Raw genomic sequence first — 24381 nt, forward strand, 5'->3', positions numbered from 1 at the left:
TTTAAAATGGGGCTAAAATAGTACTTGCCTCATAAGGACTAAATGAGACAATTCATGAAAAGCATTTATCACAGTGTCTGGTGTATTGTAAGTAGTCTAGAAGTTCGTTATTATTTTCGGCTTTCACTTATAAATATTAGAATATTAGCTGAAAGGAACTCTAGAGATCATCTATTTCTTTTTATTATTATTATTATTATACTTTAAGTTTTAGGGTACATGTGCACAATGTGCAGGTTTGAGATCATCTGTTTCAATCTCCTTGTTTTACCTCTATGGGAACTTAGGTTCAAGGGAATTTACATTGCTTGTCCAAAGTAAAACATTTTAAAAAGCCTTATTAAGGATGGTCTTTTGCCCTATGTGGCATAGAAATTTCAGTTAAATCTTAATTACATTCATCACTTTTAGTAAATAAAAATAAGAATCTGGAAGAATAGCCAAGGTTACCTGAAACAGATGTTCCTGATTTCTCTTTCCCTCTCTTATGAGTATCACTAGGAGCCAGTTATATAAGTCAAGTACATGTGGTGTTGGTTACTTTCATCTGTTTGTTCATTGATCACTCATTTGTTGATTTGTATCTTCTGAGTGTCAGGCCCTTTAGGGAAAACAGCTGTGATTTTCTAGAAGCTCCTTTTTAGCTTCTCTAATGCTGCAGCTCATCCTGTCCATTCTATTTCAGTGCCATGAATCTGGACAAATTTGAGAAAGGCCCCAGGGAAATTTTTCATCCTGAAATACAAAAGGTAACAGACAATTTTATGCTTCATAATTGTACAAAATTGATTACAGTGTTAGGATAGAACTGACAGGTCATCAGTAATCCTTAGCCTAGGATACAAAGCCAAATCACCTATGTAACTTTAAAAAAATCATCATGGGAGAACCTCACACCTAAGGTTCTGATTTGATGGGTGTAGGGTAGGGCCTGGGTATCTGAGTTTTTCAGAAGTTCCTCAGGTGATTCTGATGCATAGCCACTCCTGAGAACCGCAGAACTGTCCTCAATCCACGAACCAATAGGGTGTACATTCAGAAAAATCTTATTGGCTTAAAAGCCACCCTTTTTACTGAGTAATATAGAATTGTGTAGAATGTTAAATAATTTTTTTTTTCGAAACGGAATTTCGTTCTTGTGGCCCAGGCTAGAGTGCAATGGTGCGATCTCAGATCACAGCAACCTCCGCCTCCCGGGTTCAAGCGATTCTCCTGCTTCAGCCTCTAGTAGCTGGGATTACAGGCGCCCGCCACCATGCCCAGCTAATTTAGTAGAGATGGGGTTTCACCATGTTAGCTGGTCTCAAACTCCTGACCTCAGGTGATCCACCTGCCTCAGGCTCCCAAAGGTGCTGGGATTACAGGCGTGAGCCACCACGCCCAGCCCGGAATGTTAAAGAGATTTTTAAAAAATTAATAAATACAAAATGTGGTTGATTGAGCTCTTACTCATATAGTAGACTGCGCTGGCTACCATCGAGGATAAAAGGTATCCAGAAAGCCATTCCTGTTTTCTTAGGTCTTACTGTTAAGGGAAAACAGTCTGCCTTGGGAGAGAAAAAAATTTAGTCATAATTTAGGTGATGGTTTATCAGAAAAATGTCAACCAAACTTTTGTCTTGTAGTTATAACCAATTTAGCTTTGAAACTTACAAACACAGCCATCACTAGTAGTGTGCCTGTCATGTGTGAAGCTGAGACTGAAGTAGTTGGGTATGCCAGGGATGGGTGACAAGAGAGGAGGCTGGAGAGGCAGGCTAGAATTCTATCCAGGAGGCAGCAGGGAGCCAGTAGAATATTTAAGCAGGGAGCATCATGCTCAAATTTGCTTTTAGGTAAATAGCAAGAGGAGGATTGATTGGAACATGAACAATCTTTGCTTGCATATCTTTAAAATACGTTTAGCTTTTAAAATAAGGTTATCAGCTCTTGGCTTACCCCAAATATAGAGAATTGTGAATTCCCATATCTTTTGTTTTGAGGTAATTTTTAAAATAGTATTTACACCCAGCCTCAACCCCAGACAGAACTCAGGCAAAAATGGGTATGTTAGGTTAAACTGTAAGCGACTTTAAGCCATCCAGGCTTATTACAAGTGACACTTTATAGCAAATTTTAAAACAAATTAGAATTATAAATATGTCAGTACCCATGTACCCTTATTACTTCACTCACACAGGTTATTATTCTTAATCCTTCTTTAAGCCTTGGTCTGATCCCCCACACCAATTCTGCTTCCCAGACACGGAGCCCCAAAACCCACAGAGCCAGCTCTGTGACGCTTCTTTCTGCCACTTGCTACTGAGCCAGTTCCCTCGGCAGAGCTCATCTCTGCTCAGTCATCCCTGTCTGATTTTTCTAGAAGAGGAAAAGAAAAAAAAAGATATAACAGCATTCTGCCTATTTATATCACAACTCTGTGCCTGTTTTTACCAAACAAAAGGTACCTTTATGCTTTCCTACATTTGTATTTTGGCTTTTTTCCCCTTAACAAAAGGTACCCTTCGTGAACTTTCCCCTTGTCCTCTGTGTGAGTGTGCATGTGTGTGTGAATTTGCACATGTGTGTGAGGCTCAGAGACGCAGGGTGAAGGCTGTTGTCACATTTCTGTAGATTTCCCTTAGGAACAGTTGAGCAACTGGCTTTAGGTAGAGAGGAAAGAGTTCTTAAAAATGGTAGGAGCCAGAGAGTAAACAGTAAGTAAACCAATTGTGTTATAAAGAAGGCATCTTTCCACAAAGAGGGGAGGTGGCTGGTGCTGTTTTTAAATGTTATTTGTCTGTTTCTGGCTGCTATACTGTAGTAACATTTTCCTTGACCAAAATCCAGAAGCAATGTGTGATTAAGCTAGCTTTAAATGGATAGAGAAATCAGGGTATCTGTGTGTTTCTTCCCACTCCTACCCATCAAGTTTGTTCCCAGATAGTTGCGATATGTTTCCTAAATGACCAGGTATTTTATAAAAACCTGTAGAGCTAAATTTGATTTTTAAAACATTTCTAGGTTTAAAAAATGTATGTAAAATCACTCTCCCAAATCTCATATATATGAAAAAAATCAGTGTCAGCCTCAAACTAATGATTAGAATCATGCATACATCAAAAGCAATGCCAGTAGGACTGTATTGAGAAACACCATTGCTAGCCAAAATTATACCTTCTGGGCTAAAATTACACACTAGAAAGCAGCAAAAAAGAGGACTTTCGATGCTCACAAATTCAGGAACAAGAATATTTTAAAAATCTGAATTGTGTTAAGTGGGACATTGGCAAACCAGGGCAAATTGCAGAACTATTCGCTTCTGAACAAATGTAATCCAAAATAAAGAAACTGTAACACAAATGTAACCTGACAGCCTATGACATCCCTCCTGCCTCTACAGCTGAGTGTTGAGACTCTAGCCCTGAGCTCAGCGGGGACTCCTGTTGCAAGGCTCTGATTCCTTCAGCCTAGCCCACTGAGGAGCAGCCTCTATTACCAGGCCAGGGACTGGTTGCAAAACATCCCAGTCCTAATGCTTGCAGGGCTAGTGGCAATTGAGAAGCTGAGAGGTGCGACCCTTTTCTTATTCACCACAGTTAGCAAGAAGGAGCACTGGCGTGGGTATTAAAAGGACTGGGCATGAGATTCAGAGCTGACACTTACAGGCCACATGACCTTAACTGGAGATCCAATTCCTCCACCTGTGATTCAGGAACAATTAAAGTGCACCCCCCATAAATAAATATATACACCTACTGGTGTACCCATAAAAATTAAAAATAAAAAAATTAATAAAAAACCACAAGGTGTTGAGGAAGATCAAAGTAAACCATGGAAAGAGAGAATTTTGTAATGACATATACAGTGACATGCAAACATAAAGTCCCAATGTAAAAAATGTGTAACATAATTTTATTTTTTCCCAGAATTCAGAAATAATACAGCCAGGCATGGTGGCTCACGCTTGTAATCCCAGCACTTTGGGAGACTGAAGCAGGAGGATCGCTTGAGCCCAGGAATTGGAGACCAGTCTGGGCAATATAGCGGAACCCCATCTCTACAAATAATACAAAAAAATAGCTGGGTATGATGGTACACGCCCATAGTCCCAGCTACTTGGGAAGCTGAGGTGGGAGGATTACTTGAGCTCATGAGGTCGAGGCTGCAATGAGCCAAGGTCACACCACTGTGCTCCAGCCTGGGGGACAGAGCCAGACCCTGTCTCCTTAAAAAAACAAAAAAAGAAAGAATAAAATAATAAAGATGGCTGAGTTCTGAACGAAAGAGACTTTCTGTTAAATAAAATGGAGGTTTGTTTGCCTCTTACAGTTCTTTCAGAATTGCCATGTCACCAGTTGACACAGCTCTTCCCCAGAGAGTCTTGGGCCAGAAAGAGGGTGAGGGTCCCTCCAGCCTCCCTGCCTGCATCCTGACCCTCGTCGCCTCTGCACTGTCCCCATGACTCACCTTGGCCATTCCTTCCCCCTCCGTTCAGCCACAGGGTCCCTGTCAGAGCGTTGGCTTTGGTGTCCGCTTATCAACCAGAATCTACTTTTTTAGAAATTCTGGAAAAGATGGGACTTCCTTGTAATAAGTTTACAAACTTTTATATGGGGTGACTGAGAATGAAAAGGAAAGTAATTTAAGTTGATTAAATCTCCGTTGTGTACCAGGTCTTCCACACACACTGACAGTGATCTTCACAGGGGTTAAGACAGAAGGAAGGAGAGACCCAAATAGATTAAATGACTTGTGCCCAAACACAGTTAAGAATGCGACAGCAGGGATTCAAAGGATTGTTTAGGTTTGTTGCTCCATGCTGCTCTTACAAGATGGTCTTATAGGGGAAAAAGATCCAAGACTCTTGGCACCCACCTTTGTCATAGTTGTTGGGTTTTTTTCCCCCAAACAAAGCTCCTATAACCAACTTTTAAAATTATTTTCAAAATGTCAGTGTGAGCAAACCGAAGCTTGGCTTTCACAGCAAGTCAAAATGAAATAATTACTGTTATGCCTGGATGTAACTTTTAAAACTTTATTTGACAGGACTTGCTGGTTCTTGAAGAACAAGAGGTGAGTAATTCTATGGAGATATTTGCACCTCCTCTGCCTCCATGTTTGTAAATATACTTCTCCTTTCACTGTGAACCCAGCCTTTGCTTTCAGCCAAATCTCCATGCAGATTTGCACAGTGGGACACATTGCATGGAAAGAACTTACTGGCATGTATTTTTAAGGTATATTTTAGAATTTTCTATGCATCTAGCTATAAAGCTATGAAAACAAACTACTTAAATCTGCTTGGAAACATTTAATGTGTTAAGCTTATGATCAGGGTGAGTAATGAGGTTTTAATTTTCATTAAAGTAGGGTGTTTATGCTTTATTAGGATGCTCTTAATATACAAAATGCTGAATTTATTTGCATGTTGCCATTCCCTGTTGCCCCCATTAAAAATATAAATATATTGGATTTTCTAAGTATATAACTAACATAGGGAAACATCTAAAATATTATCAATAGGCAATGGAGTAAATAAATTATGGTTTATGTATCTTATCCCTCTCAGTAAATAGCAGTATCTTTTGTCTTGTTGCTCAGGCCAAACTTGGAAAAATCCTTAATCCATATCTTTCTCTCTCATCCTATATCTAACCTATCAGCACATCCTGGTGACACCTCTTCATAAACTATCCCTAATCCAAACACTTCTCAACACTTCTACCACCCCATCCTCTCTTGCCTGGGCTCTGCAGACTCTCCTAACTCTTCTCCTAGCTTCCACTCTCACCCTCTCTTCTGGTTTCCAGATAGTAGCCAGTTGTCCTTTTGAAACATGTGGAATCAGGTCATCTCTCTGCTCAAAACTCTAAAGCCTTCCTGTCCTGTTCAAAGGGAAGCCCCAGATCCTGACCGTGGCCTGCTGGAGCCTGCATGATCTGGCCCCTCTACCTCTCCAGTCGTCAACTCCACACTAACCATACTGAATTCCTTATTCTTCCATCTCCTCAGAAAAAGCCTATAGTTCCCACTGCTGGGGATGCTTGTCCCCCAGATGTCCTCACTTAATCAGGACCTCTGCTCAGAGAGACCTTCCCTGACCACTCTGTCTAGAACAGTATACCCTGCCTCTCACCCTTAGCCTCTTTGATTTGTCTTAATGCTGGTATTTTCATTGTGTGCTTATTATCTGTCTCCCCCATGAGAATAAAAGCACCATGAGAGCAGAGACTATAAGCACTATGAGTAAATATTTGTTGGTTGAACAAGTGATTGATTGATTGATTGATTGAATGAATATATTATGAAATGCTATGATGCCATTAGAAAAAATAAGGTAGTAACACAAAGGATAAATGCCTGAGAGGATATATACCCCATTCCCCATGATGTGATTATTATCAAAACATCTCATGTACCTCATAAATATACCTACTAATATATAATACACCTAATATGTAATACTAATATATAATATACTTGCTATGCACCCATAGTGCGAGAGTGAGATAGAGTGCCATGGTCTGAATGCTTGTATCCCCTCAAAATTCATATGTTAAAGCCTGCCTACCAATGTGGTGGTATTAGGAGGTGGGGCCTTGGGAAGTGATTAGGTCATGGGGGGGAGCCCTTGTGAATGGGATTAGTGCCCTTATAAACAAGGGAGTTTATTCGCCCCTTTCACCATGTGGGTATTTAGCAAGAAGGAACCATCTGTGAACCCAGAATATGCCCCACCCCAGACACCGAATCTGCCACTGCCTTGATCTTGGACCTCCCAGCCTCCAGAACTGTGAGAAATAAATTTCTGTTGTTTTTAAGCCACCCAGTCTATGGTATTTTGTTATAGCAACCCAAATAGACCAAGACATAGACCTTTACTTATTGGCATGGAAAGATTTCCACCACATAGTATTTACTGAAAAAAGCAACTCACGGGACATTATTTACATATAATCCCAATTATGTTTTTATAAACAAATATTTGTATGTATATTCATTCATTCATTGATTCAACACATACTTATTGAGCTCCCACCATGCATGTACCATGTACCGTTTGAGGCGTTGGGGATACATCAATGAGCAAGACAAGGTCTCTTCTTCACAGAGCTTACAGTCTGGTGGGGTAAGACAAGCTAAACAAGTAAACAAACAAACAGAAACATGGTAAGACCAGTAACCCCAAGAGCTGTGAAGAAAGTAATGCACAGAGGTGGGGTGTGCAGTAAAGGGTAGGTTTTTTACATTGAACAGAGAAGGTTTCTCTGAGGCAGTGACACCTCAGCTGATTCTTGAACATGTAGATGTAAATACAAAGAAGGGGCTGAAAGGATGCACCCCAAATTGTTGGCAGGAGTTACTTTTGGGCAGGACAGTGGAACTGGGGTGGGATACAGCAGAGAGCAGGCAAAGGGAGATGCCTGCTTTTTTTATTTTTTAAGAGAGGGTCTCTCTATATTGCCCAGGCTGACTTCCACCTCCTGGGTTCAAGTGATCCTCCCGGCTCAGCCTCCTGAATAGCTGGAACTACAGGCTCATACCACCATACCTGACTACATTTTTATCCATATTTTGTCCATCTTAGATTCATGCTTGTTGCAGGAGAATTTATGGACTTCATGTATAATTTGTAAAAGGCAAAAAGTAAAAATAATCACATTTCTGGTAAAAATTTGAAAAATAAAGAAATACACAAAAGATAAAAGGAAAAAAATCACCTGCAGTCACAAAGATGACTGCTATCAACATTTTGGTATATATGTTTTTTACATTTTATATAAAATTAGGATTATATATAGCTTTTATATCTCAAAATTACTCTGTTCATTAATCCACAGATATTTATTGAGCACCCATTGAGTGCATGCACATGCCTGTTGTAAGAAACAAACAATAGAGAGAATGTACCGATGGGAAATGTGAACACTCCCCCTGCCCCGACTTCACCACTTCCAGCCCCTGAAAGAACGCCTGTTCACTGTTCATTGCATCCTCCTCTGCTTTTTCTGAAACTCCCAAGTTGTGAAAAATAAGTTGCTGATCTCTTTATTTCTCAATTTTATTTCCTTACTAAGGGAATATTAGCTTGAGGCAACACTAGTCACTTGTCATGACATCTCGAAGTGTGAACAATGACCATGATCCTCCAGAGCTTCTGAGAGCTGTGTGGCGAGGCACTCTATTTAACCCTGCTGCTTCTCAACTGGAATAAATTGGGAGCATTTATCCCAATTCCAGCCTATTCTAGTGGTAAACTATTAGCTGCAAAGATGGGCAGATAATCCAATGAAGAATACTAGTGAGGCTCCCGAAAGGTTAGCACTTTGGTAAAATGATGTCAGTGTCCTGAAACCCATGCTTTGTTTGCTGCATAGAGAGGCACCCCCACAAGAGAACACGGCATCCCAAGCTGTACTACACATGGAGAGAGATGTGTAGGAACCTTTGGAACCCTAGAAATATGGAGGCGTTGCCTAAACAGGAGTAACAAGGAACCAGGGGTGTCTCATTTTGAATAAGGCCATCATTTCTCAGTTCCAAAAAATTCTTCTGGAATCATTGGGACCTTAGTTTCCCCTCATAGTTTGTGTTTCTCGGAAGAACTCTAATTCATAGCATACTACTGATTTCCAAGAATGTGACTGCCTGTTGGTTTGTAATCAGGTTGAGTTTTGTCTTGTAAAATTTAGAACTTAGAAAATTTAAATTCCATCCAAGCAGGAATGACAGATGTGACCTTACCTGTATGTTGAATGTTTGAGCAAGACTTACATCCTGAGAAAACCAGTACCTGTGAATTCCCTCCAGCAGCACCTCCGTCCAGGGACCCAGGTCTGGCCTTCAGACCTTGAGAGCTCTGAATGGCTGGTTAAAATATTATCTGTGACAGTCCACTTACACCAGATCAAACTATCCCCTCCTAAAATATGAAATACCTCATTATTATGAGCCATACCTTGATTTCTGGAGATAGGTGAAAACTGTTAGTCACGGACATAATTTGGGAAGTCCTGGACTCCATATTACCTAAATGAGGCTCTATAAGTAGGTTCAAGTACTTAACAAGTACTTCCAGTCTTTCTGGAATCTCCACCTGAAGCAGGAGGAATTCATATAATTTATCATTTAAACAGGAACCCTTTGAGAGTAATTATTAATAACATCAGGACAACAGATAAAACAGGTATAAGCCAGGGCTGTCTTGGCAAACTTGGACACATGATCTCCCTACCTTGAAGATCCTACACCCTTGGGTGCACAGGTACTTAAAAGACCCCCATCATGCAACCCTTGATGCCTTAGAGACTTTGCTCTTGTCTGACCCTAATAACTTGTGATGAAGACTTGACAAGACCTTGCAAAACCAGTCTTTCTGGAGTCTCCACCTGAAGCAGAAGAGGTCCTCAGCAGGGTATGGTAGCATGGTGCCAGTCTCAGAGCAACCCTATAAAAGCTTTTAAAAGCATTGGCCAGTGATCAGGTGGTAGTAGGCCCCATCTCTGCTTGTATATCTCAGTTTCACTCGAAACTTTTCAGAGAAGATTATGCCATGATATTGGAAAGAATGCTGGATCAAAAGTCAGAAGACCCAAGTTCCAGCTCCGGTCCTACCGTTTAATTAGTTCCAGCCACGCGCAAGTCCCTGTCTTCCCTGAGCTTCCCTGTCCTGTCTTAAAAGCATGGACTCAGTAGACTATAGGGTCCTTTCTGGTTTTAGCAAGCTGTCAGTTTATGGCTCAGAGTTATGGTCATTGACCTAGTCCTTCTTGCTAGCTGTCAGCTCAGCTGGACCTGATCCTGGGCCTCCTGACAGCCTCTTGGTTTTTTCTCTAGTCCAGTGATTCTCAAAGTGGGGCCCCTAGGCCAGCAGTATCAGCATCACCTGGGAACTTAGAAAGAAATGCAAATTATCAGGCCCTATCCCAAACCTACTGAATTGAAAACTCCTGAGGTGGAACCCAGCAATCTTTAGTTTAACAAGCCCTTCAGGTGATTCTGATGCCTAGTCAACTTTGAGAACCACAACTGTAGTTCCTGCACTATTATTCTAAGAGGATCATATGTCAGACCCCAAATTACTGTAGGTGCTTTTTAAGGGACTGTTGAGACATGTGCTTGCTGTCATCATTTCCAAAACAGAGAAAGAAAAGTTACAAACCATAAAACCCTAAAGTGAATAGAGGTCCCTGAAAACATTCTAAGAAATTTATCAAAAGCTAGTTTGTAAGGAAGCAGTGATCATTTGGAGACATCGTATGAAAAATAAGTTGTTTCTGACAAAGTTTCTTTTCTCATTTATTATGCATACAGTCACTTATGTCATGAATATTTATTAATCTTTTCCAGTGTACTATGGTCAACACTGGGGATTCAATGGAAAGAAAACTGTATGATTTCTCCTGCACAGGACTCAGGTTCTAGTGGTAGAAACAGATACGCAAGTTCAATAAAAGATTTACGGAGTGTAAATAGTGCTTCTAGGAGAATAAACAAGGTTCCCTGATGGAGAATAACAGCAGGAAGGAGGGTGGCTTTATATGGGGAGATCAGGAAAGGCCACTCTGGAAATTGACACTTGAGCTGAAACCCGCGTGATGGGAGAGAGCCAGTCATCCTCGGAACTGTGGAAGAGTTCCAGGTGGAGGGGTCAGTCTGGGAGTGTCCTCCCTCTTCCTGTATAGAAAACCACTGTTAGTGATAAATGTGCATCTCAGGTGTGTTGGGGACAGAAAAATGTTCGGATGCACAGCCTTAGAACTTGGATTTTCAGATTCTTAATACTCCCAGATCCAGCTATCCTGAATCCTGGCAATCGCCTTGACTTCCTGCCTCTGACCCATTGGCCAGTGTGCTTTAAGTATCTTTGTCCCTTGTCTACCCTTAATTGACCACCAAAACCTTATCTAGTGGTGGGTCAACCAACCTTGTAGAGGTTGATTCTCTTCCAACATTTGATTTTGTGTTTATTATGAAATACTTCAGGCGTACAAAAAAAAGTATAGAGAATAACATAATGAAGACCTACAAAACCACTACCGGCCGGGCATGGTGGCTCACGCCTGTAATCCCAGCACTTTAGGAGGCTGAGGCAGGCGGATTGCCTGAGGTCAGGAGTTCGAGACCAGTCTGGCCAACATGGTGAAACCCCATCTCTACTAAAAATACAAAAAATTTAGCCGGGCATGGTGGCATACGCTTGTAATCCCAGCTACTCGGGAGGCTGAGGCAGGGGAATTACTTGAACCAGGGAGGTGGAGGTTGCAGTGAGCCAAGATCACGCCACTGCACTCCAGCCTGGGTGACAGAGTGAGACTCTGTCTCAAAAAACAGAGAGAAAAAAAAAAACCACTACCCAATTTAAGGAAAAGAAACATTAAAAATATGATCGAGTCCCTGTTTATGACTCCCTGACCCTGTTCCTCTGTCTTCCTCCCTTCCCTGTGGAAGCTGCTATTTATCATTTCCACCAGATCAGAATTAATTTGGTTTAAAGTTGGAGATGGTAGATTGCACGTTTGTACCAGCTACTGCTTGCTTGGCTTGGGCTTGCTTTTTTTTTTTTTTTTTTTCCCACATCTGTTTTGTGACTTCTTCAGATCGAATATCTTTAGGAATTGGGGAAAATGAGCTTTTAGTATAAATTGCCTATAATTTTCATTTCTGTTTCTAAAAGAGTCCACAATATATCAGCCTGAGATTATGTTAAGCTTTGAATTACAACGAACTCTTCTTTGCTGACTGGGATTTGGACTGTTGCTCATGGGTTGATTGGAAGATGGTGCCAGGCCTATGAGTTCCTGTGGCCATTTGTTGGAACCCTGTTTTGCCACAGAACAGGACTGGTATCCTAGAGATGCCATTATAATAAATTACAAATGAACTAATTCATAAAGGCATACAGTCTCATCTGTAAGCTACAAATACCTATAAAAATGAAGGAATGATTGTTGTTAACATTGGTCAAAACCCGGATGGATGGGAGGAAGGGATACCCCGACTGTCCATCCTGGTGACTGCCATTGTGCTAAGTCACGAACAGCACATCTCAGAACTATATATGCTGTGATGATAAAATTAACTGTAACACCTTTTATTATTATCCTAAGGGCTCTGTGAATTTCAAGTTTGGGGTTCTTTTTGCCAAAGACGGGCAGCTCACTGATGATGAGATGTTCAGCAATGGTGAGTGATCTCCCGCTCTCTGCTGCCAGAGACCCTGTCCTGCTTTGTTGCATTCTTGCCAGTTGGAGCTTAACTTGTCTGTTGAGTTGGAGTCTTTAATACGAGGAGATAGTTTTACACAATTTCAGCATGAATTTTGTAGGGCAGTTGTTGCCCAGTTTCATTCATTTGGCAAATATTTATTGACTACCTTGTTTGTACCCAGTCACTGTTCCGGGCACTGGAGAGACAGAAGAGCACATGGGATTTGGAGAATTTGGTTCTACACAGTCCCAAGAGCAGTGGAAGATTTTTCTGTGATTTTTATGAGAGGGAGAATTATAAGATGGCGTCATCTTCCTAATATTTAGCACTTTTCGTGTTAAATACCTGCTTATTCTGAATGCAAGCAGTAATAACATTTTTGTTTTGTGATAGTAAACACCTGTGGTCCCAGGCTGGCAGTAGTAAGCTGGGTTCATCTGATTCTGCAGTTTTCCTTTCCTTGGAGTCCTGGGAATTGTGGGCCTTCCTCATGGTCCTCAAGAAGAAGCAAATGTGACTTACCCATGCCGTTTACCATGCATCAATCGGCAGAGCCTGGTTAATTTTCCAGCGATTCCAGTGCATAGTTAGAAAATGAGGACTTGTTGATGCCCATACTTTCCTCATACTCTACCTCTTCCTGCAGAAATTGGAAGCGAGGCTTTTCAAAAATTTTTAAATCTTCTGGGTGACACAATCACTCTAAAGGGCTGGACGGGCTACCGTGGCGGTCTGGATACCAAAAGTAAGCCTGCCTCTTGATCTATTCTGTTGTAATTTGTATAACTTTTGTAAGTCAGCCTGACCCATGTCTGAACTTATACCAGAGATGGGGGAAGGGATGGATGACAGAAGACTGGAGGGAGGTGAGCGCCACACCCTGTTCAACATAGAGTCACGGACCTGTTTGGCACTTCCATTGAGCTTCGTAAAACTAAATCAGCCCTCACAGCCCTGGACAGTGTCAGAAGTCCTGATCTGCCCATGAATATTACTGCTCAGCACCATCTGTGTGTCAGGACTCTGGGGATATAAAAGTGGATAAACCAACATGGGGTCCTCCTTTCTAGGTGCCTGCAGTCCAGGGGACATCCAGCAGATGTTATGCAGATAATTATCAAATGATTTAGCATTAAGTACAGAAGGCAACTAAGAAGAAAAAGTACAGAGTGCTATGGGGCATTTTGCCTAATCTGGGGGATTAGGGAAGGCTTCTCTGAGCTTTTTTGAGACCAGAGGGAGGAGCAAGTCGGAGTAATTAGAGGGTCTCGAGGGGAGAAGAGAATTCCAAGCAGAGAGAACATCCATGAAGACCTTCAGGCAGAAAAGAACATGTTGTGTTCTAGAAACTAAGAGAATGTGTTTATGGCTGGAGGGAACGAGGCACTGAGAATGATGCAATGTGGCCTGGAGTAGGAGACGGGGCATGACCCTGAAGGGAGTTTTGAGGTTATATTAATAAGTCTGAGGTTATATTAATAAGAATAAATTAATAATTTATTCTGTCATTAAGGGGTTTCAAGTAGGGGAGTGGTGAGATTAGATCTGTACCTTTGAGCAGACAGGGGAGGCAGAGGAGAAGCCTGCTCTCAGAGGCTGTGGCAACAGTCCAAACGAGATAGGGTTGCCTTGGGAGAGGGCCACAGGTCAGAAGGGAGACAGGGGGACTAATTCAAGAGCCATTTTCATGGTAGAATTGGCAAGTGGAGTATGAAAGAGGAGACAGTACTTGAAGACACTTCAGGGTTTCTGCCCTGGGTAGCTGCGTGGGGTTGGCACCGGCAGTGAGATTGGAAACACCTGAAAGGAAGCATTTTGAGGATGGGGGCCTGAGTGGGGAAGGTAGGTAAGATTACAAGCTTAGGTTTGGAAGTTCTTTCACCATCTCATCTTTGTGTAGCGTTGCTAGCTTTTCCCTTTGTGTCTGTTTTTTTGCTTTATTTGATCTTCACAGTCAGTCCTTGAGGTAAGTCAGGCAGCGGGTGTGAGGCCCTTTTGGCCTAATAGTGATAGGCTTCGAGTGCAGGTACCCTTACCCTCTGGGAGCCTCATCTTCCCACCAGCCCGCCATGGCATCACGGATTCCGAATTCGGGAGAGCTAAGTGTGCCCTAACTGACAGATGCAGGGATGGGGGATTGAGCCCCAGTTGTCAGGCTCCAGCTTCACTCGAACACACATAGAGTGCACAAGGTGAATTCTTCAATGCCTGCCACTCATACCCCCACTGCCAACCCTTAGCGTCTCCGATATGGTCATAACAACCATCCACTGAGCCCCTGATACAGCCAGGCATTCTGCTAAGCACTTTGCAAATATAATCTCATTGAGTCTCCCCAATATCCCTAGGAGTTAGATATGACTTTTATCCTCATTTTCAAATTAAGGAACTGAGGCTCAGAGAGAAGTGAGGTAACTTGTCAAAAGCCACATAGCCAATGACAAATTGAATCCAAGTCGGCCTCATTGTAAAGCCTTTGCTTTTAATCACAAACAGTTCTGTCACAAATACCACTTCCTTTTGGTTTATGGACATAATTGTTTGTGTCATCTTGTGTTAATTTCATCCTGTACCTCCCACAGCAACTGCAAGGCAAGGAAGCGCAATACTCTCCTCTTTAGCCTGGACTTCTTATGACCTCCTCCATTCTGAGGCAAGGCATGAATCGGACAGCAAGTGAGCTTAGGGAGAGAGGAAGAGGCCTTTCCACGTGGGGGGTTGCTTCAAGTGGAGGGTTGTTGCTTCCGTGAAGGTGGATAATCCAAATATCTTTGAGAATGTCTTGTGTACAGTATTTCCCTAGTCTGCAAATGAAAACGCTTTCCTTTTGACTCAAATTCTCTGTGCTCACTGAATGCATATTTATATTTTGCAGATGATACCACAGGGATACATTCAGTTTATACTGTGTACCAAGGGCATGAGATCATGTTTCATGTTTCCACCATGTTGCCATATTCCAAAGAGAACAAGCAGCAGGTACATGTGAACATACAAATCATCAAACAGTGATGTGAGTGTGGAGAGGGCACCATTATGATTCCATAGAATTAGAGGCTATGCCGGTTAACATATGAGCTGAACTGCAGCCACCAATTTAGGGATGCTTTTGGTGGTCTGTATTGGAACTTTCAACAAATCTTAGGAAGAGCTATTCTCACTGGTGCTGTCACCTTAGAGAAATAAGGGGTCAGAGATAATAATGTGCGTGCGTGTTTATGTGTAAACATGTATAGGTATTTGTATGTGTGCGAGTGTGGTTTCATAGACTTTTTTGTCTCTTTTTTTTAAATATATTTGATTCAAACATTCTTCTATCCAACATGGACTCTTGAGAGTCTATTTTGTATAGGTGTTACCTTTTCTCTGTGCCTTCTCTCAGTGTGCCTTGTGTCTTGTCAAAATGAGACTATCCAGGACATATCATAAGTGGTCCTGTGTGATGGTTGACAAGTATTGTTTTTAGGTCACTGCAGGAAGTTAACACTGAGTATCTACATGGGCTGTGCCAGGCTGGGAAAAAACCTCTAAGATACTCCTCACCCACCCCAGAGCTTGGCCACTGAGACAGGAGCAGAGGAGATGGGTTGGAGAGCAAGGGCCTAGGCTGGCAAAACATGGGAGGCCTGAAGTCAAAGATGTCTGAAGTTCAAGGCTCTGTCATAGTGGCTGTGGTTTGTTATATTGGGTTATGGTTTTTTAACTCTGTGAATGTGCCGTGTTTGAGAGTCTTTCTCAGTAATATTATTTATGCTCACTACAGGTGGAAAGGAAACGCCACATCGGAAACGATATTGTCACCATTGTGTTCCAAGAAGGAGAGGAATCTTCTCCTGCCTTTAAGCCTTCCATGATCCGCTCCCACTTTACACGTATCCTGGGCCTTTGTAAATGCTCCAGTGTGGCAAGCTGTGGTTCAGCCTCATTGGACTTCCATGACCCTTAAACCAAATCTTGTCATGGACTTGTTTTGTAATGCTAGCTTTAGACCCACTTTTGGGGAATTTTTCCTAAGCATTGTGTATAGTTCCCCCTTCCTCTCTCCTTCCATTTCAGTAGTAGATGGATTAATTCTCAGAGAATTCTTGACTCCTGAAATATGGTCTCTTTCCTCAGGTAGTCTGCAAAATGAGGAAAACTTCCTGCTATCCTTTAGTCATAAATGATTTAGAAGAATTATAGGTAGTGAATTCTCTGAGAAATTTGCTTTAGGCATAAAAACTTGCAAGTTAAGATAAAAGGCCAAAATAATTTTTCTTGTTGATTTAAGCCCTGGTAATAGCTGTTGTATTACCATCTCTTGAAATCTGAGAAATGATAGAATTAATAGTATTTTTATCTGATTCCCCTAATCCCTGTTCAGCTCATATTGCTGGCAAAGTCCAGCAGTGGGGCTGAAGCTTCTGCAGTGTCTGAGCTCGGCTCTGCCAGACAGGCATGGGGCATGAGCTTGACCCGCCCAGCGGACACTCAGTTGTGGCCCTGTTGCTCTGGGTCCCAGACCATGACAGCAAAACCCAAAGTTGGTGGCTCTACTGGTTATACATAATGAGCAAAAGGCAACAAATCAGCATTTTCAGAATAAATTCTAGTCGAGTTACTCATTTCCCTGGAGGCTCCAAGTAAACATGTTTGGAGACAGGCCCACGGTGACTCATTGCATCTGGAGACTTGGACTTGTTCCTTGTGACATAAAAATAGAGGATGGAAGTAAGTGTTTAAAAGTTAACAGTTTCCAAACTTTCTTCCATGAGGGTAGGGAAGCAAACGATATGCACTTGCACCTTGGTTAGAATTTTCTTCCCTTTTCATCCCTGCTTTCTGAGTAATATCTGCCCCTGTCCCCTGGGATTTAGGACTAATATTTCCCCTTTCTAGAGGTGGTTCTTCTTGTATAACAGAAAACTTCTCCAACTTCACAGTAGAAGCAGTGGTGAGGTGACTGTTCAGGTGATTGAGAGGTAGTCATTATTTTTTAGAATTTCCCTGAGTTATATGTTTTAGATTTGGGGCTTGGCACATTTGTTCCTGAAAAGGGGCAAGCAGATCATTAAGGCAGATTCATTCCAGGGAGCCTAGAAATGGAGACACTAAGGAATTGATAGCTCCATAGCCCTAGCTAAGGAAAGCAGGGGTTGGGAGATGGTGGGTGGAGGTGGAAGGGGAGGAAGAAGGGTGGGAGAAAGGAAGAATCTGGATGGATTCTTTCCTGCTATTTTAGACTGCACAAACCCCAGCACAAGCTAAGTAGATTCTGCTCAGAATCTGCCACCAGCTACAACAGGCTTGTTTTGTTTTGTCTACCAAACCCAAAAGGAGAGAAAGGGAAGGTATACAGCGGAAACATTTAAATTGCTTTGCCTTTCCAAATGTGTGAGATGAAATGTATTACTAATTTCCTATTGGGATCTTGTTTGTACTTCCAGGCAAGGGAACTGCTCTTTTTGCTTTGCTGACTGCTTAGTTGTTTAATAGCTATATTTCTATTGCTTTTCTGACAGCTTTGGAGATTTAAACCTTTTCCCCAAAGGATGCAGATACAAACATTGAACCTACTCATGGTGCCCTCACATAAGTCTCCCTGGGCTGTCTCTTGGAAAGAAGTATAGGTTCTGTCCCAACCTAAGAGTGATAGGTGCCCTAAGCACAGAAGCGCTGGTCGAGAATGACTCTGCACAAGGGATTTTCGGAGTGCAAGCTGTCAGTTGTGAGCATCAGTGTTGTGATTAGTTCCCTTAACCATCACCACAGATATTTTTGCCTTAGTGAGGTATGATCAACAAAATGACAATTACAGGTAGGTAATGACTTTGTCTCAATTGCTTCTTCTAATTCTCATGCTTGTTAATTTCGCATTGATTTTTATAAGACTCCTGATATACATATTTCTTGATTGATTTAATATGAGTGCCCTCACCTGACAAAACTTTCTTCAAGGCCACTGTCTCTTCAGGAAACATTTACTCCATCCAGTGTTGTTCCATGCAGGAGACCTAGGGGTCAGGGTTAGTTTGATATTTTATTGTACTTTACCATGGGAACAGGTTTGATATATTTGATCTTCATCCTTTCCTAGTCTACATTCTTGCCTGCTTATCTTTCTGTTCTCAAATATTAATCTGCTAAAAGGTAATATGTTGTAAAAAGAACCTGAACTTTGAGCCAAATAGATTTGAGTTCGAATCCCAGCTCTATCATTTATTTGAGGCTTTGAAAAAAATGTTTTATCTTCTTGGAGCCTCAGGCCTTCTGTGTAGAGTGAAGGTAATGACACTACCCTGGCAGGTGTAGTGACAATCAGAGGCAATACTGTATCTTAAAATACCAAGTATGCTGCCTGGTATGCAGCAGGTGCTCAGTGATGGCCATTGCTCTTCTTCCTGGGTACCTGGCTTGATGGGTTGGACCATGAAGGATTTGGGAAGACCTGGTCTCTACCCTCAAAGCACATTGACTAAGCTGGAGGGGAAAGCGAGGTAGTGGCCTCGGCTCTGGCAGACCAGAGAAGGCACTCCTGGCATGGAACAAATATTTCTGACACATCCCATATGCAGCTGGATAAATGGAAGGACAGAATAGTGGTGTATTAGTTCATTTTTATACTGCTAATAAAGACATACCCAAGACTGGGAAGAAAAAGAGCTTTAATTGGGCCGGGTACGGTGGCTCGTGCCTGTAATCCCAGCACTTTGGAAGGCTGAGGTGGGCAGATCACAAGGTCAGGAGATCGAGACCATCCTGGCTAACATGGTGAAACCCCGTCTGTACTAAAAATACAAAAAATTAGCAGGGCGTGGTGGCGGGTGCCTGTAGTCCCAGCTACTTGGGAGGCTGAGGCAGGAGAATGGTGTGAACCCAGGAGGCGGAGCTTGCAGTGAGCCGAGATCGCACCACTGCACTCTAGCCCGGGCGACAGAGCAAGACTCCCATCTCAAAAAAAAAAAAAAAAAAAAAAAGAGGTTTAATTGTACTTACAGTTCCACATGGCTGGGGAGGCCTCAGAATTATGGTGGGAGGCTAAAGGCATGTCTTACATGGTGGCGGCAAGAGAAAATGAGGAGGAAACAAAAGCAGAAACCCCTGATAAGCCTATCAGATCTCATGAGACTTATTCACTATCACAAGAATAGCACAGGAAAGACTGGCCCCCATGATTCAATTACCTCCCCCTGGGTCCCACCCATGGCATGTGGGAATTCTGGGAGATACAATTCAAGTGGAGATTTGGGTGGGGACACAGCCAAACCATATCAAGTGGTAATATTAATTCTGTAATGTTCTCTACGTAGGCTGAAAATATTTTCAGAAGAGAGTGTACCACTCTTTGGCCCTCCCTTGCCAACTCCACCAGTGTTTACAGACCACCAGGAATTCAGGGACTTTTTGCTAGTGAAATGTAAGTTTCTGTTTTGAAACCATTTTGCAACTTGTTCTATGTCAGAATACATTTCTTCAGATTCTCCCAGGATGCTGTTTAAGGGAATGTCATTGTTTAAGCATTCTATGTTCCATTAATTCTTTGCACAACATGTGTTAGTATTCTGGTCACGTTGTGCACGTTTTCTCCTATGTTTTCATCCCCACCTTCCATCCTGCCACCTGCCTTGAAGCTTCTCTACACTCGTTCACTAAGGACCCTCAGGCCTCAAATTCGCCTTTCTGCCCTGTGTTCTGATAGAGTCATTAGATATATATACATATACAATGCTGAATCTCTGCTTGTATATGTATCTGTATCTGTCAGAGAGTGGGTTGTAGGTGGGGGAAAGAGTGGTTGTGGGTATATGCTTAGGGATAGGGAGAGTTGTTGGGGAATGTGTGTGCACACTTGTGTGAGTGTATATGTGCACCCATGCACATGTGTGGGAAAGAGAAAGACAGAATGAGAACATAATGTGTGTAGACCGTGACTGCCAGGCATCACTTGCTGGCGAGCACGTATTTTCACTCTACTGGTAATATCCAAATACCCAACTCTGAGGCCACATCTGCTAAAGCACAAGAGCTCTGTGCATCCCTCCTCAGGGCACCCCTGGGAATTATTTCTGGTAGTCCCATGGTGGGACTGTGTCATTGCTGATCAGAAACAAGTTACTCGGGTTCATCTGCCGCAGCTTGCCAGCCACACACCCTGGCAGGGCTGCTCGATCTGTGCCCTCCATGAAGATACTGCTTTCCAGCCTCCTGCCAGGTATGCTGGGCATTGCAGCTGCTTTGCTGGCTGCCTCCTGTCCCCACCCCCAACTCCTCCCCACTACAGTCTTTGCCTAAGTCTGTCACTGTTGCCGTGCAGCTCTGAGACATCTAGAATTCCCTCTCTTCTCTCTGTCCATCCTGGTCACCTGGCCTCAAGGAAGCATTGACTGAGCCCAAAGCCCCACTGAGTCCTACATGGACAAGTGTTACCCACCCTCCAATCTTAATCCTACTCCAGTACTGGCGCAAACCAGTCCCTCAGACCAGGGCAAGGGACAGGCACATGTTGTCTCTTCTCTGTCTTCCTATCTCCCCAGTCACTCCTTCACAGTCCCAAACATGACTTCTCCTGCACAGAAACAGTGCCAAGCATGAGTGTCAGTTCTAGTCACCAGAAACATCCAAGTCCTGGCCAGGCTGTTTGATAGCCTCTCTTCCATAGGAAACCCCTCCCTTCCCTTACAGAGACCTCGGCATGATTCCACAACTTTCTCCTGGAGAACAGAGACATGAAAGACACCTTTGCTGAGGCTCCCTCTGCATTCCAGCTGGGCTCCCTCTCTTCCCAGCTGGACCACCAGCATTGTTACCTCCCATACTCCAACCTATACCAGGGTCCATGGGTGATGTCTCCCTCGACACATTAGAGGCAGCAGACATTGCAAACCATGTGCAACAGATGATTTTGTCCCTCCCTTTCCAGTGTTTATACTCATTATTTCAAATGCTACAACAAGGTCCCAAACTCAGATGCCTGGAGAGCGAGGCAGGGAGCATGAGCAAGTGAGGCGGGCTGAGTGGAGGACAGTCAGGAGTGCTGGGAGCTGTGACACACTTGAGAGCGTGTACTCACTCCATCCAGCTGAGGCCTTTCAGAGCATGCACCATGGCCAGGGTTGCCAGATACTCTGAGTTTTCAAATCAAGCCAGAAAGCTGAAATTGTATGTGAAATTGTCTGAGTCTCATGTGTTCAAGTCCAGAGGATCAGATAGAGAGCAAGAAACAGATCTGAAACAGAGTCAGCAACAGAGTGGGTATAGCTACTGGAAGCTGAAAGAGTGTTGGCAGCATGGGGCTCAGGAAGACAGCATTCACTGTAGGTGGCCTGTGGCAAGGAAGGGGCCACTAAAGACCTGTAACCACCAATTAGAGATCATTCAGCAGCACTAAGGACCCAGCTTGTAAGTGGAGCCAGTCAACAGAGGGACTTTCATCAGCGTTGTCAAAGACTTGGGGTGAAATGAAACAAAGGGCTGGGTTGATTTGACGTTGAAGATTTGAAAGTGGAAACAGCAGAAGAATGCAGGCTCAAGGTGATGGAGAGGGTGTGTTGAGGAGATGGAGTGTGGAGCCAGGAAGGACCAGGAGGGGTTGGTGCACTGAGAGGACAGGTAGCAGCCGGGGGATCAGAGGGTCTTGGAATTCCAAAGTGGATTGAGCAGCGAGGTTGAAAACTCCGAGATTACAGGAAATGGTATTTCAACAAAAATCTTGACCTTTTCCTTTATTCAGCCGAAACGAGGCTTTAAAATGGATTGTTCCAAGGTACTAAGCAGAAAAAAAAAACCTCAAACAAAAAAATTCCCAGTCACAGAACTAAAGAAAAGAACAGACATGCATAGTTTCAATTCTTGTGTGTGTGTCAAGAGATATCTTGTAATTCCCTTTTTAACTTGATTTATTTTAGTAATTAATGGTGAAAAAGCCACTTTGGAAACCCCAACATTTGCCCAGAAACGTCGGCGTACCCTGGATATGTTGATTAGATCTTTACACCAGGATTTGATGCCAGATTTGCATAAGGTAATTCCGGGTCCATGGTCTTCTTTCCTTCTTACTGGGTCTGAGTTGAGAACACAAGTCCTCAACTCAGCGATGAGGCCCTGGTGAGAAAAGCATAGGAGGCGTCTTGATCCTTGCTGTCAGGACTGTGCTGTTGCCACCATGGGCTGACAGTCTCTCATTGTGACACAAGAAGGAAGGACATTGGGTTTCCATACACAGGAATGCAATTTCCAGAAAGCCAGGACCTGTGGAAATCAAGGTGCAAACCAGGGACAGGTAGGTTGGGTATCAATCAGCAATCTGTGGAGCATTGAAGAGTGCTTTTTTTGGGGTGGCTGTTCTTGGTAATACTACTCAGCATTGCGAGTCATGTGAGCCGATGGGCAGGCAAAAGTGGGATTTTAGAAAGACATAGGGTGCTTTTTTTGGAGATTTATTGGCCAGCCCCATATTCAGGCACTGAAACAAGCATTCCCATTTACTGAAGACGCAGATACTTCGTAGGCCTGAGGCATAGCCACACTGATGAGACCCAACACCTTTCTATCACTTCAGGTGCACATGTGCTCTTTTCTTTTCTTTTTTTTTCTTTTTGGAGACAGAGCTTCTCTTGTTGCCCAGGCTGGAGTGCAGTGGCGTGATCTCGGCTCACCGCAACCTCCACCTCCTGGGTTCAAGCGATTCTCCTACCTCAGCCTCCCAAGTAGCTGGGGTTATAGGCATACACCACTGCACCTGGCTAATTTTTTGTATTTTTAGTAGAGATGGGGTTTCTCCATGGTGGTCAGGCTGGTCTCAAACTCCCAACTTCAGGTGATCCACCTGCCTTGGCCTCCCAAAGTGCTGGGATTACTGTCATGAGTCACTGCACCCAGCCGACCAGCACCATTTTATAGGCACTCCTTGACTCTTGTCTGGTCGGTATACCCCAACTACTTACAGGGATTGGGCCAGGCTAACCCCAGGACCCTAAAGAGCAAACCTTAATTGGTAATCTGTCAATTCCCTAAGGTCAGGGAAGATACAGAGAGGGTACCAAGATGAGTAATGATGTCCTTCAAGATGAGTAATCATATCCCAGCTGAAGCATCACTGCCTGAGCCAGGCTTCCCTAGCCCCCCAGTTGAAGCCAGGTCCCCTGTTAAATGTTTTCATATACTTGCCACACTTCCCCTTCATAGCAGTGATCACATGTGCTAAACATGTCATTACTTAATCTGCCTTCCCAGTAGACTCTGTGCTCCACAAAGAGAGACTATGTCTATCACATTCCCAAAATCTGGCAGAGGACTAGGTGCTCAGTCAGTACTTGCTGATTAAATGACTGTACCCCATTCAGTAACTACAGTTTTAAAGAGAACTAACATTACTAAGTATGCACTAGGCACTGTGCGAAGTACCTTACATGCATTGCCTCGTTTAAACCTCATAACACACCTAGGAGACAGGTATTAACCACACAAAGACACTGAGATTCGGAAATTAACTAATTTGCTCAAGGCGACCCACAGGGCTGCAGATTTGCACAGCTCTAGGGGTACTGTTCTCATAGAATTCAGTTTGTTGTGTTCCAGGGGGTGCTGCTGCGTAAGATTGGCATCCCAGAGCTGTGCAATGTGGTGGCCCAGGTCACACTGTTAGTAAGTTAGTAAGTGATAGAGCTGCAGGTCTGCTGATTTCAAAGCCATGTCCTCAGCCCCCATGCAATGCTGGCTCTCCACCTAGTGACTGAATCTAGTATCTACCATGGACCTGGTACACAGCAGGTGCTCCATCAATGCTTATTGAGTGAATGAAACAGAAGGTAGAAATAGGACCATTTGGATAAATAGTTTTGTGCACTATGAGAAGCCAAAAGATGAGACTTAACAACTGTTTGTGGAATTCATAACTTGTTTTTCTTTTTTAGAACATGCTTAATAGACGATCTTTTAGTGATGTCTTACCAGAGTCACCCAAGTCAGCGCGGAAGAAAGAGGAGGCCCGCCAGGCAGAGTTTGTTAGAATAGGGCAGGTGGGTTTTCTTCTGAAACCTTTTCTGCAAGACATGTAGTTTTGAGTCCCATCCTAACCAGATGGCCCACGTGCAAAGACTTTGTTTGCCTGCTGCTGTAGGAGCTCTGTAATTTCTCTTAGGATTGTTGTGGCAACCACGAGTAAGATTTTTGAGAACTGAGTAGGTGCAGTTCTCTGCAGGCATCACTGAG

The 24381-nt window shown here is 43.1% G+C and overlaps 1 protein-coding gene across 3 annotated transcripts in view; it reads left to right on the top strand.

The window, feature by feature from the left end:
• The window catches only part of GARNL3 (GTPase activating Rap/RanGAP domain like 3), a 169055-nt gene that overhangs the window by 97531 nt on the left and 47143 nt on the right, over positions 1–24381 (top strand). For all 3 annotated transcript variants that reach the window (XM_030817844.1, XM_030817843.1, XM_003264159.4), the window contains 10 exons: positions 686–749; positions 5029–5055; positions 12093–12168; positions 12839–12937; positions 15068–15171; positions 15956–16064; positions 17944–17989; positions 19482–19588; positions 22077–22192; positions 24084–24188. In XM_030817844.1, coding sequence (XP_030673704.1) covers positions 686–749; positions 5029–5055; positions 12093–12168; positions 12839–12937; positions 15068–15171; positions 15956–16064; positions 17944–17989; positions 19482–19588; positions 22077–22192; positions 24084–24188 — 853 coding nt within the window. The remainder of the gene's footprint in view (positions 1–685; positions 750–5028; positions 5056–12092; positions 12169–12838; positions 12938–15067; positions 15172–15955; positions 16065–17943; positions 17990–19481; positions 19589–22076; positions 22193–24083; positions 24189–24381) is intronic.

Source organism: Nomascus leucogenys, chromosome 8, assembly GCF_006542625.1.
Source record: "Nomascus leucogenys isolate Asia chromosome 8, Asia_NLE_v1, whole genome shotgun sequence".
Lineage (NCBI taxonomy): Eukaryota > Metazoa > Chordata > Mammalia > Primates > Hylobatidae > Nomascus > Nomascus leucogenys.